The sequence below is a fragment of the Leptonychotes weddellii genome, chromosome 9 (assembly GCF_054177405.1).
Source record: "Leptonychotes weddellii isolate Sample4059 chromosome 9, ASM5417740v2, whole genome shotgun sequence".
Classification (NCBI taxonomy): domain Eukaryota; kingdom Metazoa; phylum Chordata; class Mammalia; order Carnivora; family Phocidae; genus Leptonychotes; species Leptonychotes weddellii.
In genome coordinates this window covers 112,200,908-112,220,243 of record NC_138377.1, presented here as the reverse complement: position 1 = coordinate 112,220,243, position 19,336 = coordinate 112,200,908, and the positions used below count along the sequence as shown (strand labels likewise).

At 45.6% G+C, this 19,336-nt stretch overlaps 1 protein-coding gene across 1 annotated transcript; it reads right to left on the bottom strand.

The window, feature by feature from the left end:
- Positions 1–2,768: 2,768 nt before the first annotated feature.
- Positions 2,769–16,204, bottom strand: LOC102731850 (insulin-like growth factor 1 receptor). Its single transcript, XM_081831585.1, has 6 exons — positions 15,991–16,204; positions 15,373–15,443; positions 11,518–11,747; positions 11,086–11,196; positions 7,437–7,596; positions 2,769–3,464 (listed from the first exon to the last, which is right to left on the bottom strand). The coding sequence occupies exons 1-6, from the start codon at positions 16,014–16,016 to the stop codon at positions 3,121–3,123; spliced, it is 942 nt and encodes a 313-aa protein (XP_081687711.1). The 5' UTR covers positions 16,017–16,204; the 3' UTR covers positions 2,769–3,120.
- Positions 16,205–19,336: the final 3,132 nt, after the last annotated feature.

The following is a 19,336-nucleotide window of genomic DNA, read 5'->3' as shown; positions in this document are numbered from 1 at the left end:
AAACCCGCACCCTCATGTCCCCATCGGTGACAATTCATATTTTAGGGTGCCCTATGACCCCATCTCTTCTGGCTAGGCTTCTGTGACTCTAGCCTGTCAGGATCACTTCCTCTTCCCCTAAGACTTCACCCCTCAAGGACAGGGAGTATGTCTCTAGTCACCTTGTTCTTGCACACGCCGAGCATGTCCTGAGCCTCGCCAGGTCCTTGCGATCACACCCGCGAAATAACACAGCAGGTAAGAGGCCCAGCTCTCCCCCAGAGGCCTTCCCTGGAGTGACTCTTGTGTGACGTCCGTGTCGCTTGTCAGCAAGGGCCACTTAATGCTGGAGTCTGGTCATCCTTCACGGGACGTGACCAGCTGTATGGGGTCTAAAGGACGGAGGCCGAACCAACTCTACCCAACACCAAGATGGCCCCGGGGCATCACCACTTGTCACAGGGGCTGTTTAAACACCGATCAAGCTCCTGCAGACCCCGTAGGGCGTGTAGACATTCCTAAACACACCTCACCCCTCACCTCACAGATGGAGTAACCAAAGCCCAGAGATGTCCCATGGCTTGACCAAGGCCACACAGCCAATCAGAAATAGGCAAAACTCATGTGTTTTTCAAAGCAGGTAATTTGCCATGTGGCACTGGTATTAATGCCATCATATAAAACCAAGTCATGAATTTTGTGGACACATTTCTTCCTGAAACACTGGACAAATGCCTTTGTGTGACGCCTTTTCTCATTATGAGCACTGTTCTCCCCCAGAGAAGGGACAACTTGCTGTCAATCTCACAGGTCAGTGCCAGGGCTGCCTGAGGTCAGCAACTACGCCTCAGCACACCAAGACGGGATCGGGTCAGTGTCCCACCCACCAGCAACTCAAGACCTACAGAGAGACCCACGTTCCCCGCTCTCATTCATTAGCCACTAAAGAAGCAAATGATTATAAGTGCGTGCAACCAACCCTGGATATTTGTGGCGGTTTGGAAACCTTAGTGAGTCAAGACATGAAGACTACTGTAGGTTGACCCAGATGCCCAGGAAGGGAACACACTCGTGTCTTCTAACCCAAAGGCTGGGATACAGCGCTACAGAGGAGCTGTCGAAGGAGCCAATACAGTGTCCAAGCGCCTGGGAATAAAATCTCAAAGGGCCGCAGAAAAATGTGGAAATGTCCAAACTAGAGAAAAGAGACCACTTCCTTGTGACTCCAAGGCCCATCTTATCAAAACCAGAGCAGGGTGCGCACTGGCCACAGAGAAGGGTCAGTGGGTATCACCAAGAGACCGATGTAGGCATGATAGGAGCAAGACCAGCAAAGAACAAGGATGTCTTAAGAAGTAGGGTGGTCTGTTTTTGGGAGGGAGGGAGTAAGCAGTCCTTAGAGACGTGAGCAGAAGCTCAACAACTAGCTGTCAAAGGTGCCATGGATGGGACCTGGGGGCTGGACGTGACCGCAGGGATACCCCCCAAACCTGAGATTCTGGGTCTCCTTTACAAAGTCAAATAAAATCCTTTGTCTCTCTTTCTAGATTTTCAACTGTTTAGGAATGACTATGCTATTGAACATATTCTAAAATGACTGGGGCACCTGGGTGGCTCAGTCGGCTAAGTGTCTGCCTCTGGCTCAGGTCATGATCCCAGGGTCCTGGGATCGAGCCCCGCATGGGGCTCCCTGCTCAGTAGGGAGTCTGCTTCTCCCTCTCCCTCTGCTGCTTGCCCTGCTTATGCTCACTCACTCTCTCTGTCAAATAAATAAAATCTTAAAAAAAAAAAAAAAGAAAAACCTTTAATAAAATGATTTCCATTCCTTTGACAGGGGAAGCTTTAAATTCTAGGCAACTGAGAAACCTTCCATATTCACCAACGTCCTGGCCGGCCTACGCTACCTACCTGTGTTACCCTCAAAGGCTGCGTTAAAAAAACAAAAACCTAAAGTACTCAATGCCTGGACAGTGAATGGAATGAATACCAAATACTCACTCTTGTTTATATAAATATATTATTGGTTCATAACATCTATGCCATCAAGTGAGAGAACACTGGCATCGAACACCCTATATGTCCCTTCGTTGCTGCTTGTCGCAATCGTTGCTAACCAGACTTTGGGCAAAATTAGCCTGGAGATATTAATAACTCTAGTTTTATCTTCCTATTCTTCCCCTTGTTTTCCCTGACTCTCAACAGTTTTTTCTATTTTATCACACTGTAAGCTGACCTTGGAGCTTTTGGAGGCATGGAGGCTAGAATAATCAGATGAAGGAACAGACCCAGGCCTGTCCTCTCCCCATCATCTCTACATCTAAAAATGATGGTGAGCACTTTGACTTGACAGCAAAGAGATAAGTATCTTGGACAGGCTGATTGCAAAACAGGTCTCCTACGTGAACTCGAGAGGCAATCGCGCTTTGCCGGGTCATATTCAAATGCTATTTCCAATTTGCACCTGTCTTCAAAGATCCAAGACCCTCGAACTGTGAAAGGTTCACGAGGTTATAAAAAAAGACGATGTCGGTCACTATTTAAATAGCTCCTCTATGTGGTCATCCAGGCATTTGGAGTAAACAACTACCATTTCTGTAACACATCAGCAATGGGACCTCCTGAGAGGACAGCCAAGAAACTAGCTGACGTGCTAGAAGGTAGATGTGCCAGGACCTCGGCCTGCCAAGGACCTCAGTTGTATTTTAGAGCCTGACCTCCTCTCTACAATGTTGCTGATGAATCACAATAAACAGTACTACTGAGAGTCCTCTGCACTCCTCAGCTGGTAAGCTTTCGACACCAAGATACATTTATTATTAAGGGAGACATTTTGCTTTCCATACCATCCTTGGGTCAACGATGATGATGCCCATGGAAAAAGGACAGACAGCAGATGGGACCAACAAGAAAACACATCCGGACTCGTGAGCTTTGGGTCTAAATAAAGTAACGTCTGCAATCTGAAGTTTTAATTAGGTAAGGCAGCCGCGCACACACAGAGTGGCTGTTGGGAAAGAAAAAATGAGAGCAGGCAGGCAGGGGAGAGGTGAAGTTCTCGGACTCCTGGTGCCCTGTCCCCAGGGCTCCTGGCCGCTTAGTGAGCAGCTAAGGATCGAAAGAAATGTTGGCCCTATAAATTCTTTAGATCCCACAAATGCCCTCAGCTAGCCTGCCCACAACAGGAACCCTTAAACAACGCAGCAATGTGGCCCACGTAACATTTATTAGCCGAAGCTGGAAATGGGGTAAGAGTGAACAGAAAACAGGAGGAAAATAAAGCCCTTGAGAATGAGCCAATGGGATCTGTGGAGGCTGGAGGGCTCCGGGCTTGTGGTACAGGAAAAGTCTCTCATACCAGACGTCGGAGTGAGTAGTGAAGACTCCATCCTTGAGAGACTCGGGGGACATCCAGCGCACAGGCAGCAACCCCTTTCCTCCTTTCCGGTAGTAGTCTGTCTCGTAGATGTCTCTCGTCATACCGAAATCTGTAAGGTGGAGAGAAGGCACCAGAGTGACGTACTCTGAGCAGCTCTCAGGGCAGAAGCAAAGATGTCCCGTCCCTGCTGCAGGGGACGGCCCTACAACCACATCCAAGGGGGAGCCGTACTTTAAGGAGGCTGGGCCTCAGTGTTTGCAGTTGTATGAGGCAGAATCAGTAAGGGATAGCTGATTAATCACGTGACAAAGAAATACCAAAAAATCTCGGCTTTCAGATGTTTATAATTTGACTCTTTAAAAAAGCTAATTCCAGAGGAGCCTGGGTGGCTTAGTCGGGTAAGCGTCTGACTCTTGATTTTGGCTCAGGTCATGATCTCACGGTCGTGAGATCGAGCCCTGAGTTTGGCTCCGTGCTCAGCGGGGAGTGTGCTTGAGATTCTTTCTCTCCCTCTCCCTTTGCCCCTCCCCCTGCTCTCTAATAATCTTTTAAAAAAAGTTAATTCCAAATAAATAAATAGTTAATTTCTTTATTCATTTAAAATGAGAAGCAGTTACACATTATCAAGCCTTACAGTTTATCAAGAAAATATGTACTGTGTAGACCAAAGGTACTTAACGTGGTTTTAAAACCTGGTGAAATAAACAAGGGCATGTTGACTCTTATTTACTCGGTAGCACTGCCCCACTGCCAGAGGAAATAAAATAGTTTTGCTGCTTAATATGGGGGAAAATATTGAAAGTACAGATTCACGGGGAAAAAAAGTACCCAGTAAGATGCCTAGGAGATGCTATTTACTAGGCCCCTGGAGCTATTACTCAATAATGTTTTTCATCATAATACTCCCACTCGTTTTTGAAAATTTCTTCCATTTTCCATGTCTCTAGAAGATGTCACATAATTACGTTTGATGGCAGGCTTGCTTTATAATCCTAAATTATTGCTTCTTTGTCAGATTTTGATTTTCCACTCAATCATACAACCTTTTCTTACAGGGACTCTTCTGTTCGCCTTCCCAGGAGAAAGGGCTGCTCTCCTTTCTAAAATGTTCATTCATGTCTCTAACTGTGCCACAAAGCGGTAAGGCTACAAAGCAAACATAGGGAATAAAGTTCCTTGGACGTTAACCAACACAATTTACTTGTACTGAGCTGAGGGCCATCGAACTGCCTCTGGTAAAATTACCTGTCATGTTTGTAATCCATGAGACACTGGGCATAGGAAAAACAGGGTTTTTGAACCCTAGTGAAGAATAAAAATGAAATGTTGAAGTCTTATCTCAGAATTAATCCAGTGACATGCAAATGAGAAGACTTGCCTTTACTTGCACAAAAAGGACCAAAAAAAAAAGGAAATCCCAGAAAAAGAACACAAGCTATTTCTTAACACAAAAGAAAAATTTCAAATTTTAGGGAGAAAAACCACAAGTACAAAGAAAATGGCACTATAAATGTGCCACCTGGTTAAACGGTAAATATGGTCCTTGCTGACTTGGGACTTCAAACGGCAAGTCGCACAACAATAGCTCTCCCACCATGATGTGAAACCAGGAAGAGAATAGCATGAACCAGGCTCCTGCATGTGCCGGAAAGAGGGTAGGAAGCACGATGCCGACGGCCGGAGGAACCAAATATCTACTGAGGACCAGCCCCATGCCAGCCATGTGCTTAGAGCTTCCCTGCACCCACCCACTTCTTCCCACCATCTCATAGGTCTGCTGTATCAGCATGCCCATTTCAGAGGGACAGAAACTGAGGCTCACAGAACTTAAGGCACTTGGCCCAAGTCTTATCTGTGATTGGCAGAACCAAGATTGAAGCTCAGGCCTTCCCGGTTCCCTAGTACTGGGGAAGGGGAACTGGTTAGCATCCCTGTGGGAACAATCTGAGTCCCCATGAAAAAGGGAGGGGAATGGAAAGGGAAGGGGGGAGTGAGCAGGAAGCACAAAGAAAGCGCAAACAGCAGCCAGGGAGGCTCTTCCTTGGAAACCCTGGAGCATGACAGCCTCTTGGGCTTCAAGGGGCACCAGATGTGTGGGTGCTTCAAAGGGCCAAATTCAGGGACACACTGGTGGCTCCTGAGTAATTCTGATGACTAAGGGATGTTTACTCTATGATATGGCTCCATTCATCACCCCTGTCTCCTACAAATGAAAAATCACCCCTCATTTGATAACTATTCTAGAGGGGATACTCATTGTTCACAACTAAAGGGCCAAAATAGTTCATTCAAAATCATTGCTAAAGAAAAAAATTACTGCTAAGGAAAGGTGAGCATTTCCAGAATAGACAGCTCAAGAACTAGACAAAGAGGTTAGTTTCATTTTACCTTATTATTATTTTTCCTGTACTTTGAATATATCATGCCATTCCCTTCAGGCCTGCAAAATTTCTGCTGAAAAATCAGCTTATAGTTTTACAGGGTTTCCCTTGTATGTAACTATTTTCTTTTTTTTCTTGCTGCTTTTAAAATTCTCTTTATCACTACTTTTAGCCATTTTAATATTATGTATCTTGTCGTGGACCTCCTTGGGTTGATTTTGTTGGGGGCTCTCTCTGCTTCCTCAGTCTATTTCCTTCCCCAGTTTGGGGAAGTTTTCAGCTATTATTTCTTCAAATAAATTTTCTCTTCTCCTTCTGGAATCCCTATAATGTGAGTGTTACTATGTTTGATGGTGTCACTGACTTCCTTTAACCTATCCTCTAACTTCCTTTAACCTATCCTTTTTCCTGTTCCATTTGGTTGCTTTCCATTACTCTCTCTTCCAGCTCATTGATCTGTTCTTCTGCCTCCTCTACTTCTTATTCTCTCTAGTGTATTTTTAATTTCAGTTATTGAGTTCTTCATCTCTGATTGCTTCTTTGGTATATTTTGTATCACTTTGTTGAAGGTCTCAAATGAGATCCTCCACTCTTCTCAAGTCCAGTGAGTATCTTTATGACGATTACTTTGAATTCTCTATCAGGCATATTGCTCATCTCTGATTTGTTTAGCTCTTTTGCTGTGATTCTGTCCCGTTCTTTTGTTTGGGACATATTCCCTGCCCCCTCATTTTGTCTAACTCTCTGTGTCTGTTTTTATGTGTTGGGAAAGTCAAAGAGGTTAATTTTAAATAGATTTCAGATGTAAAGTGTCCCCTACAGTTTCTCAGGATAAATATTTGATGTTTTTCTGAACCATCATCATCTCATAGTAGGAAGATAAGGGTTCTGGTAAGAGGAGGTGTTTTCCTGAGCAGCCCTGAGGTTGTATGTGGTTTTTGTTCTGTTTTTCTTTAATCAGGATTAAGAGATCAAAGCAAAGTCCAAACCTAAAGGCTGAAATGAATTTCTAACTAGCGCCAGAAATGCAATCCAACCTTTTTTTTTTTGGTGTTTGAGTGGGTGGTGGCAATAAGAGGTCTAACCAGCAGGTTGGTCAGCTAAGTATTATAACAGGTCAAGAGTTTAGAGGTTGATCAACTTGGGTGTGAACCCCAATAAAGGACTGCCACCTCCCTGTCACAGGGCTTGCCACGTCCCTGTCACTGCTCTTGCTCTGTGTAGGTGCCTTCACTGTTAGGGGACCTCACCTCTTAGAAAACTCCATGGACCACTGGGAAGACAAAGCTCCTTACAAGCTGGGAATATTGGGGGAATATTGGTAGTTCGGATGGCAACTTTTATTCCCAGGTCAAAATAATCTGAGGATGTTGCCTCAATTATTTCTGTAACCAATGCTTAGAACTGTTCTGCCAAGAAATGCCTCAAGTGCTGGGAGAGGCTATCTCAGGGACCATGGCCTCAGCCCATCCTTGCCCACTGCTTGTTTCACTGTGCCCACATGTGCTATTGGGATTTGAGCCAACCCAGCCAGGTCTGTGATTGACTATCAACTGGAGATAGCCACATTATTCCCAAGAGCAAGACTCTGTACTCATGGGATGCACTGGAAAACCTCTTCACAGGTAGGCTAATGCCAACTCAGTCCCTGAAATGTGTGAGTTGAGTTCTTGTTCAGATCTGGAAAGCTAAGAACACACCTCCGATTTTGACCGTGAAATCTTCGGCCACCATGCAGTTCCGGGCAGCAAGGTCTCTGTGGACAAACTTGTTGGCGTTGAGGTATGCCATGCCATCGGCAATCTCCCCAGCCATCTGGATCATCTTGCTTAGGCTTGGAGGTGCTAGGACTGGATTATTCTGTTGGAGATTTAAAAAAAAAACTCAGGTGAGAACTGAAGGAGTTTTTCCCACCCTACGTTCTTTCAGGATGTGCAAATCCATCTTGGTTCAATCTGAGCACCACAGGTAATGACCTAAGAAGCAGGACTTGCTCAGAGGGAACATATTATTACGGAGACCATAGCATCTGCTTCGTGGTAAAGTCATGCGCTTGCTCACTGACCACATCACACAAAGCTGCAGAGAGAAACACCAATTAGCACAACTTGGGACCAGCATTTTCTATTTTGGGTAGGACAAAAAGTATTTAAAGTGAAACTAACAATTTCTCATATTACGAATTCTTGGTTACTCAAATTTTTATTAGTTCATATGTTCCTTTTATTTCTATAATCAAAGTACAGGTAAAAGGACGGAGAGAATATTACAAAGGCTATGCGGAAATAAGCAAATGTATTTCCCAAACGGACACTGTATGCTTTATTTCCCACATAAGCATTGTTATAAATTATTTGATCTTTCTCTTTCTCTTCAACTTTCTTCTAAAGTACAAAAATATTGAGATTAATGTTTTCACCTTACAATGTGGCATTCTTTGGATTATTATTTTCCGGGGACACCAAGGAAAACAGGCACTTGCCATTTAAGTCCAGGTGAAGCTTATTCCAGAGGGGGATGAATATAAAACGGTGACATGGAACATGGATGAGCATTTCCTTTTTTTTTTGCAGAGGAGGGCAACATACTGGCTTTAGAATTAAAGAGCAATGCCTCCAAATAATAATAATAAATCCATGTGGGAAGAAGTTTATGTAAAACATGTGCCCAAATCTCTCTAACCTTAAAAAAAAAATACAAAGCCAATCAGCTTGCCACAGGTTAGATGCTAACCACCTCTTGCTCATGCTAGCACAATAGATTTTACCTCAGTTTCCCTGACTACAGAGCATCTGTTACAACACTGCAAAGCCAAGTTGCTCTGACAGGTCCCACATGCCACCTTCCCAGCTCAAACCCTGTGGACCATGGGCAGAGCATGCCTGGGTGGGATCACTGCTGGGAGGATGAGCTGGGACCATGCATGGAAAGTGCCTGCCAGTGCCTGGACCCTGGACAGGGTCTGTGCTTGGTGGAGATTGGCTTTGTCCAGTGACGTGCTAGTCTCTGTTGCAAGCTGCCTTCTAGAAGCAGGGTAACAACCCTCCAAGTACTTCCCAGTTAGTTCCCTATGCTTGACATACATTCACCTTCTGAAGAGACTATCAACACCGTCTCTGGTGATTTAAAATACTTATCACTGAGTTTCCTGGGGAAGTGACATGACGTCCTCAAGGGTAAGCCTGAGCCACCACTTTCTTTTACACAGGAACCTTGTTTAGACAAGCTGTTTCCCCCCCAACCCCCGCCCCCTGGACCCACCATTGCCGTTGAACCTTTTCGGGGCTCTAGATATGCATGGTATGCTAGGAAATCTGCGGGTAAAATGTTAAGTTTATGCTCATCATACTTAAGCTGTGGAGTATTAAGTATATGTGTTTATTGGAAGTGGTCATTCATAACTAATATGAAAAACAGACTCAATGAAAGGAACCTGGCTGTAAATATCGGAGGAGAGGGCTGCCATTTTGTCGGCTCATGGTTCTGCAGTGCCGTTCTTTCAGACATTTCAGAGAGCGGAAATCTTTCATTTGCTCAGAGCTACTGAAGACATGTATACATAAACACCCACATTTAGCAAAGTAAATGAGCAAATCTTCACTTGGGGAGAAGATGCCAAGTAGAATATAATGAATCTGCAGGACAAGCATACATATTTTTATACTTGACATGAGTTCGGAAGAACAAGTTTAAATCTGACAAATCTAAGAGTGAATTTTAGATCTGAAAAGGACTTGGATAATCATCTTGTCCAACCCTCTTATTTTACACGTGAGGAAGCCGAGGTGCAGAGGCCCGCAGCGGCTGCCTGAGGACGGCAGACAGCTAAACAGCAGAGCCAGGACTGAGACGTGTCCCAAATGTTTATTCTGTGCCTGAAGTCGGGGATGCAGGGAGTGAGGGTTCCATACTTTTCAGAGGTGCCTTGAATGAATCTGAAAAGAAATACGCTGCCATGCATCTCTAGCTGCCCATCTGATGAAGCGGTTCTCCTTCACTCTGGCTTGTGAATGACCAAAGAGAGCCAGGAAAAGGCATTAAGATCCAGGGGAGTTGGGGACCCACGGTGGCAGAGCAGAGGGTGGGTGTGTTGTACCCTGCTCGCAGGTGCCCCGGGCCACACTCAGCCTCGTGACCCTCACAGAATCACAAGCATCATCTGCTGTGAATAAAGGAAGCCACACGCAAACAGGTGCTCAGAGCTCAAATTGAGGAAATACTACGTGGGGGATAATTAAGTTGCAGATTAAAAGAAAACAAAAGATTAAACTCAAGCAGAGAAAAGCTGTAGAAATTCAAAAGGGGTAGAGAAAGGGAAGGATTCTGGCAGGGGCAAGCAGATACAAAGCCTACTCAACGTGGAACAAAGTCAGGGTGAAAGTAAGGACTTTGAACCCACCAAGGTGACCCAATGAAAGGCAGATGTTGCTGGGATTATTTGTAAGTGTTTATCTACCGGTTTATTCTTAGAATTCCTCACTTTCAAGTCATGCTTCCATATGATAAAAAGCTGGTTTGTGGGTTCCTGCCACACAAGGGGAGATACCACGGTGACTAATGAAAAATTACACAGGATTTCAGCCGGTTTAGACTTTGAAGCTCATAACACAAATGGATCTTTTTTACTAGATGAAGCAGACTGTGCAGCTGAGGCGAGTATCAGTCTGCCTCAGAATCGGGCCTGAAATGCGGGTGCAGAGTTTGAGAAACAAGGCTTCCCGGTCTCCAAGGCGCAGGCTGTTGACAGCATGGGGTGGGGGGAAGGGGCGTGTGGGTGGGGAGGGGGCTCATGAGGGAGAGGCTGTCTTGTGCATGGAGCTGGGTGGGAGACCACCCTGGCACAAGAATCGCGTCCATCTAACACTGAACTGACAAGCATTTATGGAAAGACTGCCTGCCCCAAACACTGACCCTGAACTGGGTGTGGCTGTTCCCCAGGGTGAGAAGCCAAACACGATGGGGTGGGAGGGGAATCCACTCAGGGACCAGAGAGGAGAGAGTCCGTGCTAGGAGAGAAGTCAGCGGAGGAGATGGTTCCTCCTGGCCGGGGAGGTGGGGGGCGGCGGGGGTTCAGGGAGCGTGGGCGGTGGAGGAGGTAACCGGTGGTGGAAGAGGGAATGCAGGAACAGACGCAGAGGCGTTAGGGAGGCGGGTACTTGAGGAATGGCAAGTGCCTCTCACAAAAGCTCACAGGTCCCCCTCTAGTCAGGGAAATCTTTCACATAAAGGACCTACAACCAAGCATGCGGCAAGAAACATTCGATACTGAGAGTAAGTAAATTTAAAGTCACCGTATCTCCTGGGGGAAAGGACGGATAACGTGCAAAGTCGGTTAAAACCAAAACTAACCTCTATTTCTGGCCTCAGAGACCTGAGATAGCTTTTGAGATCCCCCCGTGTCATCAGTTCCATGATGACCAGCGTCGGCTGGCCCTGGGACACTACCCCCAGCAACCGCACCTGGGAGGAATGACAAAGAGAAGGACTCAGAGGGTGAGGGTTACCCGCGACTATCCCCACCCACGCTTCTCGAACTGTCTGGTGCTGGGACCTACAGGGCCCACATGAGCAGGCCCCAGGGGGCTCCACTGGCCGGGGTCTGCCTCCCATGCACAGATGTCTAAGGGCAACCGTGAGGTGATGGGGGACTCCGGAAGGCGGGGGCCAGGGGGGTGGAGGAAGACACCAAACTCCCCAAGTGGGGCCACAGACACCCTGGGAGTCTCCAGGGAAGGGTTCTCCCTGTGTCAGGTTCTGGCTTCCTGGGGGGCTGTCTCTTACCACGTGGTGACAATTGAACTCCTTCATCACTGAAGCCTCATTAAGAAATTCAATCCTTTCACGCATGCTCGCGGCCTCGTTCACTGTTTTAATGGCCACCCTGGTTTCTGGCTCATCTTTAACCACGCCTTTGGCAACTCCTTCGTATACCATCCCAAATGAGCCCTGCCCCAGCTCTCGGCTCATGGTGATCTTCTCTCGAGCAACTTCCCACTCGTCAGGTACATACACTAGAGAAGAAGAAACCAGAACTGAGCCAGGTAAGGCAAGGGACCCCCTGGGCAGAAGGTGCTTTTGGGGGGAAACCAAAGAACACAAGATGCCACTTCCTAAAGCCCACAGAGAACATTGGGAACAATGACGCGGCTTGTCCTGAAATTTCTGTCAGGCAGCAATACGGTCATATACTGGTATTTCTCAAAAAAAAAAAAAAAAGTAAATAAAATCTTAAAAAAAATTCTGGTATTTCAAGTCTTCAAGGATTCTGTGATAATCTGAGGATACTAACAGCATAGAAGAACCACAAAGGAGTCCAATCTGAGATGTGCTAAGTATAGAATTCACAACAGGTTTTAAAGACTTAGGGACACACAGCTGGCTCAGTTGTAGGAGCGTGTGACTATTGATCTTGGGGTCATGAGTTTGAGCCCCACATTGGGTGGAGAGATTACTGAAATAAATAAAACTTTAAAAAACAAAACCCCAAAAAACCCACAAAATCTTAGCACAAAAAATCATGTGAGTATTTCAATAGTTTTTGTACTGATTACATATTAAAATTGATAATACTTTGCATATATTGGGTTAAATAAAGCATATCGTTAATACTTATTTCACCTGTTTCTTTTACACTTTTTTTTTATATGGCCACAAGAAAAACTTGAGGTTACATATGGGACTGGCATTATATTTCCACTGGGAGCACTATTCTCGTCTAGACAAGTGTCTCCAGCCTCATCAAAGACCCCGGAGTGTCTAAAGGGGTACAGAAGCAACTGAGCTCTGGCCCCAAGGAGCATTCAGTGGTGAGCAGGGTGGAGGGACAGCTGATGAGCAGAGGGGTGTCCCCAGGGCTCTGGCCTGGGCTCCGTGAGCTCAGGGACCTCCCACAACCGGGGGGTGAGGGGCTGGGTAGTGGGACATGCTAAGACAGAGCCCAACTAGGACTTTTCCAGCCCAGGCTTTTGGTCTGGTTTAAGGAATTAAATAAGTAATTCCAGGCAGGCAGGAAGCAGAAAGAGAGGAACAGGGAGAAGGGAGGTAAGAAAGAAAAGAAAACAAAACAGAGGATCCGTCCTGCAACCTGAATGGGCAGAATGAAAACTAAATTACACCTCTGAGGAGGAGTGTCCAATATGGCCTATATTAATCAATCTAGAATTTTCTCTCATACACATTTTTGTATTTCACATTACATGTTTTGGAATTTCATAAACGGAAGTCTACCCTCTGCATGGCTTAGGTGCCACACAGCCCCCGAGAAGAGGCTGATGCTTGCTCAGGAGAGTTAAGTATGCCAGACAAGCCTGTAGATAAGACTCTTCATAATACCCCTCAGAAAGTATAAAGAGACACTGCCTCAATCCATTTATCTCTGAAAATCCAGGCTTGCTTTTAGTCAGAATTAACTATGTAGCACACCATAAAAAACAGAGTTAAAACCAATCACATTCCTTCCTTGGGAGGTCCCTGAAGTCAACACTTGGAATCCTTTTCTCTAAATTCAACCCAGCAGCTCTGACTTGAACCAGCAGTCCTAAGCCCCTCCAGCCAGCCTCAGGTTATGGGCACAATGTTATCAGCACTTCCCTATAGGGGATTTTCAGCGTACTCTGGAGAATGGTGACATGCAGATTAGCTTTTGGAGAAAGGAGTTTTTAAAGCATTTGCGAACTGCAATGTCATTTTGTGGCCCCTTGAGGAAACTAGCTATAAGGTGCTTGTCAAAAGGCCGAATAAATTAAGTTCAAATGAGGTGATGGTGTTCCTACCTGTTGGCCCGGGTGACAATGAGTTTGGGTTTTGTTTATTTTATTTTTAAAGAAGAATCAAGGCATATTATGAAAGTAGTTCTGGAAAGATACACAATTTGAATTCAGTTCACCAGTACTGTCTGATATTATCGTATTAATGCTCTTTCCAAACTTCCTGGATGCTTCGTAGTCAAAACTACAAATGCCCGTCTCCTGTGCTTTATTTCAAAGCAGAGCAAAGTCTCTGGAATAGTCTTATTCCATCTTTACAGAGAGGGAAAGTGGCTTTGCATTCCCCCCATAAATTCCATTGGGTGTGTGATGACTTGCCTTACCTTATTTTTTTTAAAAAAAGCTATCATTTATACAAACAATGCATAAAAATATTTTTTTTTAATAAGAAAAAAGATCCTCTCCGCAAGTAACTACTATTTTAAGTTTGGTTGTGTACCCTTCCAGAATGTTCTCTATGCCTTATATACATACATACATTAATTATAGGAGTACAGAGGTGTGTGTGTGTGTGTGTGCGTGTATGCACATACAAATATATATGTGCCTATTAAAAATAAAACTTTGTGAGATCTTTATAGAATCAGGAATAATGTCATTATTCTGCACTCGATTCCTACTCAGGGGAGGCTGCTTTTGATTGGCTTTACTGTAAACAGAACTGAATTAGAAACTATTAAAGAAATCACAGTGAAACTTTACACATTTATATAGTGCTTTTGAGTGTCAAAGTGTTTTTCTTATGTTTTCCATTTGATCAGGATGATCAATCAGAATAATCATGAATCTATCTCCTATCTCCTATACTTTTATATCAACTTTCACTTCACCGAAAGCCAAGAAGAGGCAAACACTTTTTCTAAATGCATCTACCCGATTTCACGCACTTACTCATTCACTTGATGAACCCGATCCAGATACTCCTGTGGGTGAGCTTCCCCGCCCGCCCCGAGGAGCTCACCTCACGGTGATGGCATCACACTGTCCACAAGATACCAGAGACTGTGTTACCCCAACTTCTCAACTACCTCACTATGTGACCTGGGCAAGCTTCTCCTCTGCACCTCCCGGCCTCACCTACACACAGGTGGGCCTGAGAAAAGCCACCTTACAGGGATATAGGGACCTATGGGATGGCATTTATAAAAGCCCCCAGCAAAGTGCCAGGTAATGGTGCTGGGACCAATGCCCCACACTGACTGACTTTGAAAGGTCTGGATTCAAGCCCACGAGGGAGAAGAGACAGCAAACGAGGGGGAAAAAAAAAAAAAGAGATATCCATGGAGTACAACCCAACTTCCAAGTCAGACCTTCTCGGTCACTGAACTAAATGGCCCTCATGAGTTACTATCCGAGGGTATGTGAATGGGCCGTGAGGGTATAAATCATGTGATCCCAGTCAGGAGGGGGTGAACAGAAGAACTCCAAGACAGAAAAATGCAGGGAAGCCGTGAGTGATCAAAGACAGTCACAGCGACACGAAACTCAAGCGGAAACAAGTTGAAGGGGACGGTTTGGTCAGCTGTGGCATCCCCTCTGACTAGACGTCAACAATTAAAACAGCTTTTGTCATTCTAGCATAAAATTTCAGGCGATTAAGTAAATTGATTACTGCGCTGACCAGTCATCTCTGAAGCCTGTCTTTCTTTGGGGCATTCCGCACAGTCCCAGAATTTTTGACATACTCTTTGAACTGCTGAAAACTTTGATTCAAAAAAACAAAAACAAAAAAAAAGTGTTAACCAAGACGTATTTTGAGGCCAAAGTTACCTCAAAATATTGCAACCCTCTTCCCCCTAAATTAGCCACACTCCCGAAAGCTCCCCGATCTGGGATGTCCCCAGGCAGCGACCCTGGCTTAGCCGCTTACCGTCGGCGGCGCTGAAGTACTCTGGGTTCACGGAAGCGTACAGCACTCCATTCCCCAGCCTGCTGTTATTTCTGTCAAAAGGGTAAAATTCAGGTTAAAAAAAAACAAAACCCATCTCCGCACATGTCATCTTTGCGCTATCAGTTTTATTTGTCCTGTTTCGTTAAGTGGATATCCAGAGGAAGGGAGCGAGGGGACAGTTCCTGCCTGTCGGCTCTCATCGGGCCCCAAAGCCATCTTGCTAACACGTCCTTGGGCTTCTTCAGGGGCCTCGGATTAAAGCTTTTTATGAAACACTTGTTTCTTTACTTCATCAGAAACTGAAAGGCCTACTGGACAGAAAAGGCCGGGCCCTGTGTTTGGAAAAATCTCTGCATGAGCAGCAGTTATCTGTGAGCGAGGGGATGAACCGTACTGGCCCCAAATACATTTTCCATTGCTGCTGAATCATTAGAAAATGTTCTCTTTTTCCTGAGAGGAACATTTGATGGGAAAATCAGGTTTCCCAATCCATAAAATACTTCCTCAAAATCCTCACGACGTTTCCCCGCGCTCAGGTTCAAACCACGAGACAGCACAGCCACACAAGGTATCTGAACTTTTCACAGAGTCACTCACCTTTTCCTGTGGAAGACATACAGCATTATAACCAGCCCTCCCACTATCAACAGGACAGCAACGGGCAGAGCGATGATCAGATGGATGAAGTTTTCATACGTTACTGCAGAGACAAGGGAAATGATAAAATATCACTAGGTGCGCAAGCTGGTCGTTTTTTGTTTGCTTTGTTTTGTTTTAGCTGCAAGTATGAAAAAAAAATCCCCGAAAATTCCTTTACTGCCCTATTGCAAACTAGGAATTCTGAAGGTAAACAGTATCAGATAGAACAGTAAAAAAACTCTGAATTATTTGGGAAAAAAAAAAAAGAGAGAGAGAGAAGTGCACACAGAGGAGTAAACTCATTTTTAAAGTACAGTGTACCCTGAAATAATAGTTCAAATGGTGGGCTCGAGTAAAATAATCTTTGTATGCAATTTAATGACTACTAGTGCATGCATGTGTGTGTATATATATATATTTGCAAAAATAAAATGAATGGATTCTCACATATATAGAGCTCAAGCTGTACTGACCCTTGGTGTTTAGATCATAAATGTATTACTTAACCTGTTTGGTATGAAACTGGTATCCTAGTACACCATACTGACCTTTATCTGTCTTAAGACAGTTCCACAGGCAATTTAAAAACACCTAACTGGATGGCACCCCTTGCCAAAGCTGCTCTGATTTCTCCCCAGACATTAGGGTCTAGTTACAAGCCTCACTGCAACACCTGCTCATCACCGTCACCAGCACTTAGATGACAGGTGCCAGGCTGGACACTGGGGATGCTGCTGCAGACTCTGCTGGAAGCCAGAAGTCAGCGTGTTCCCAGGTGGCACAACAACCAAAAAGGTGGACCACCCACACTGCAAGGACGCAGAGAGGAAGGGAGAGGAGAGAATTGAGTCGGGGAAGCTTTGCAAGTGCAGAGGAAATGTTGGAAATGATACTGGGAAAAAGCAGGGCTGGCCAAGCAGTTTGAACCTCATTCTGCAGATGAAAGCGAGCCAGTGTGAGCTCTGGGCCCCGCAGTGAGCCGAGCAGATCTGTGTATGTTGGGATGGCGGTGCCTGAGGTCAGCCTGAATGGAGGAGGCAGGCACGGCCACGTCTCGGAGGGTGCCGGGGGCGGGAGGGGACCTGGCTGTGTTCTGCATTATCCAGCCCAGACCTCACGAAGAGACCACTGCCTTTTGCTACGAATGAAGAAGACTCACAGAGATGAACTGTCCTCCCCAGGGTCACACAGACAGCTGGGAAGCCATGGTCCTGGGACCTTTCCTGCTCCCACAGCTCAGACCTACCCCCCACGGCAAGTACCCTAGGGGCCATTAGCTAATGGTGGTGGCAGCAGGGGCAGGACTTCAGTGACACAGAAGACGCAGAACCAATGGGTTGAATGGGAAATGGGTGGCTGGAGAGAGAGAGAGAGAGAGAGAGAGAGAGAGAGAGAGAGAGAGAGGAGGATGTAAGGTTCCAGACTTGCGTGGGGTGTGGATCATGGCGCCACTGACTGACCTTGGGAACAAAAGGAAAGAGAGATACTCTGAGGGCAGCAACTGTGATTTCGGTTCTGGTACTGATGGGAGTGGGAGGCACTTGTGGGATACCCAAGTAGAGATGTCTATGCGGCAATGATGGAACTCACTGGGGACCCAGTGAGACCTGGTAGAAGTCACGCATCAGTGATTATTTTGCCCCTAAAAATCATCATCATCATCACTATGACTCTTTATGGATTATTAATGCTATTTTAATTTTTTAACATTAAGGACATTTTCCTCAGATCACTCTCAACATGGATGCATCTCCTGCATTTTTTAATTCTTGAAAACACTCTCAACTATCACTGCCTTTGGGAAGCCAGCCGAGTTTTAGTTTTTCTTCCCAAGGACTACTACTTACATTCATATCACTTAGCCTACTGGTCACGTTGTACCATGTTCTGTCTGAGTTTCACAATTCAGTGGGGACACGGAGAAACTGGAACACAGCCGGAGAGGAGCAAAATGATGAAATGGCTAGAAAATTGGTCTCTGCGACTGGGCAACAAGAAAAGGCCAAGAGACTGGAGATTATTTAGTCTGGAGAAGAAAAGTCTGAAGAGTCATTTAATAGCATTCAAGCACATGAAGGGTTCCTAGAAGGACAGCGGTTGCCAGAAAGCTCGCAAAGCTTCCGTCTCCTCTGAGGATTAAACAAGAGGAAAAGAGGCTACGCTGTAGCAGGAGAGTCTTGCCTGACATAAGGACAAACAGCAAAGCAGGCACGCAGATTCCATTTTCCTGCAGTATGTGCCAACTTCTGCTGGAAAGAGTCCATCAGAGGGGCTCTTGGGGTTCCCAGTGGCATCCCAGCACTCCCAGGGTTAAAGACAGGGTAGCAATGGCAAATGGGAGTGTGTCCCCTCCGAAGACAAGCCAAGGCTGCTATTTCAAAGACTGCGTCCTGATGCAACACTCCTAAACCTAGGCTCTGTTCCTAAGGGATGGAAGCAGAGAAGAGAGAACAGGGGAGAAGAGAAAGCCAGCCACAGCTCTGGAGAGGGTTCTAGGCATTACTGGGAAGGTTCTAGCACTGGACTGGGTGGCAGAGGCTCACTGGGGAGAGCAGGTTAGCAGGCCCCATGGAGAATTCAGACTCTTTTAGCTGATGGAATTCTCTGCCTGAGCGATCTGTTTACCCCTAAAACCTGAACTCAGGCACAGTTCCAGGCTCATAAAATGTTACCTCAAGGTCTGCAATTCTATGCACGCCATCCTTCTTTTGATATTTGTACTATTAGGATTTTCAAATATCTGTCTTTGACTCTTAGGCGCTAACCAGGTGGATGGCTGGATTGGTTGGATCCTGAATTTAAGAACTCAGAAGCCAGCTCGGGGCAGCACAGATGTGGGACCCAAGGAGAGACCATGGACGTGGGGACCACCCAATGGACCCCAAAGTAGCACCAGTAAGCACGGTGGGCTGCTCTTTCACATGGGGCAGTGAGGAATAGTGTTATGCCAAATTAGATCCCATTACCTGAACATGAAATCATCTGAAAAACTAGGTTCCTAATAAGAAACAGAAACTCAATGTGGAAATAATAAGGAATATTTATGTCACCAAATAAAATACTGCATTTTCTCAGCCCAGGAAGCATAGGGCCCATGGTACACTTACACGTTTTACAAAACCCAGTTTTCAAATCTGAAATCCTAGCCTAGTACGGTCTTCTAAGAATTCTGTCTTGTCACATGTATCATATGATCTCATTGATATGAGGAATTCTTAATCGCAGGAAACAAACTGAGTGTTGTTGGAGTGGGGGGTGGGGTGGGAGGGATGGGGTGACTGGGTGATAGACACTGGGGAGGGTA

Excerpts from the sequence above, each read along its gene's own strand:
- LOC102731850 (XM_081831585.1), bottom strand. The coding sequence starts at position 16,016 with ATGCTGTATGTCTTCCACAGGAAAAG. Across the intron at positions 15,444-15,990 it reads TATGTCTTCCACAGGAAAAG|AAATAACAGCAGGCTGGGGA; the intron begins GTGAGTGACTCT and ends CCCTTTTGACAG. Across the intron at positions 11,197-11,517 it reads AGTTCAATTGTCACCACGTG|GTGCGGTTGCTGGGGGTAGT; the intron begins GTAAGAGACAGC and ends CATTCCTCCCAG.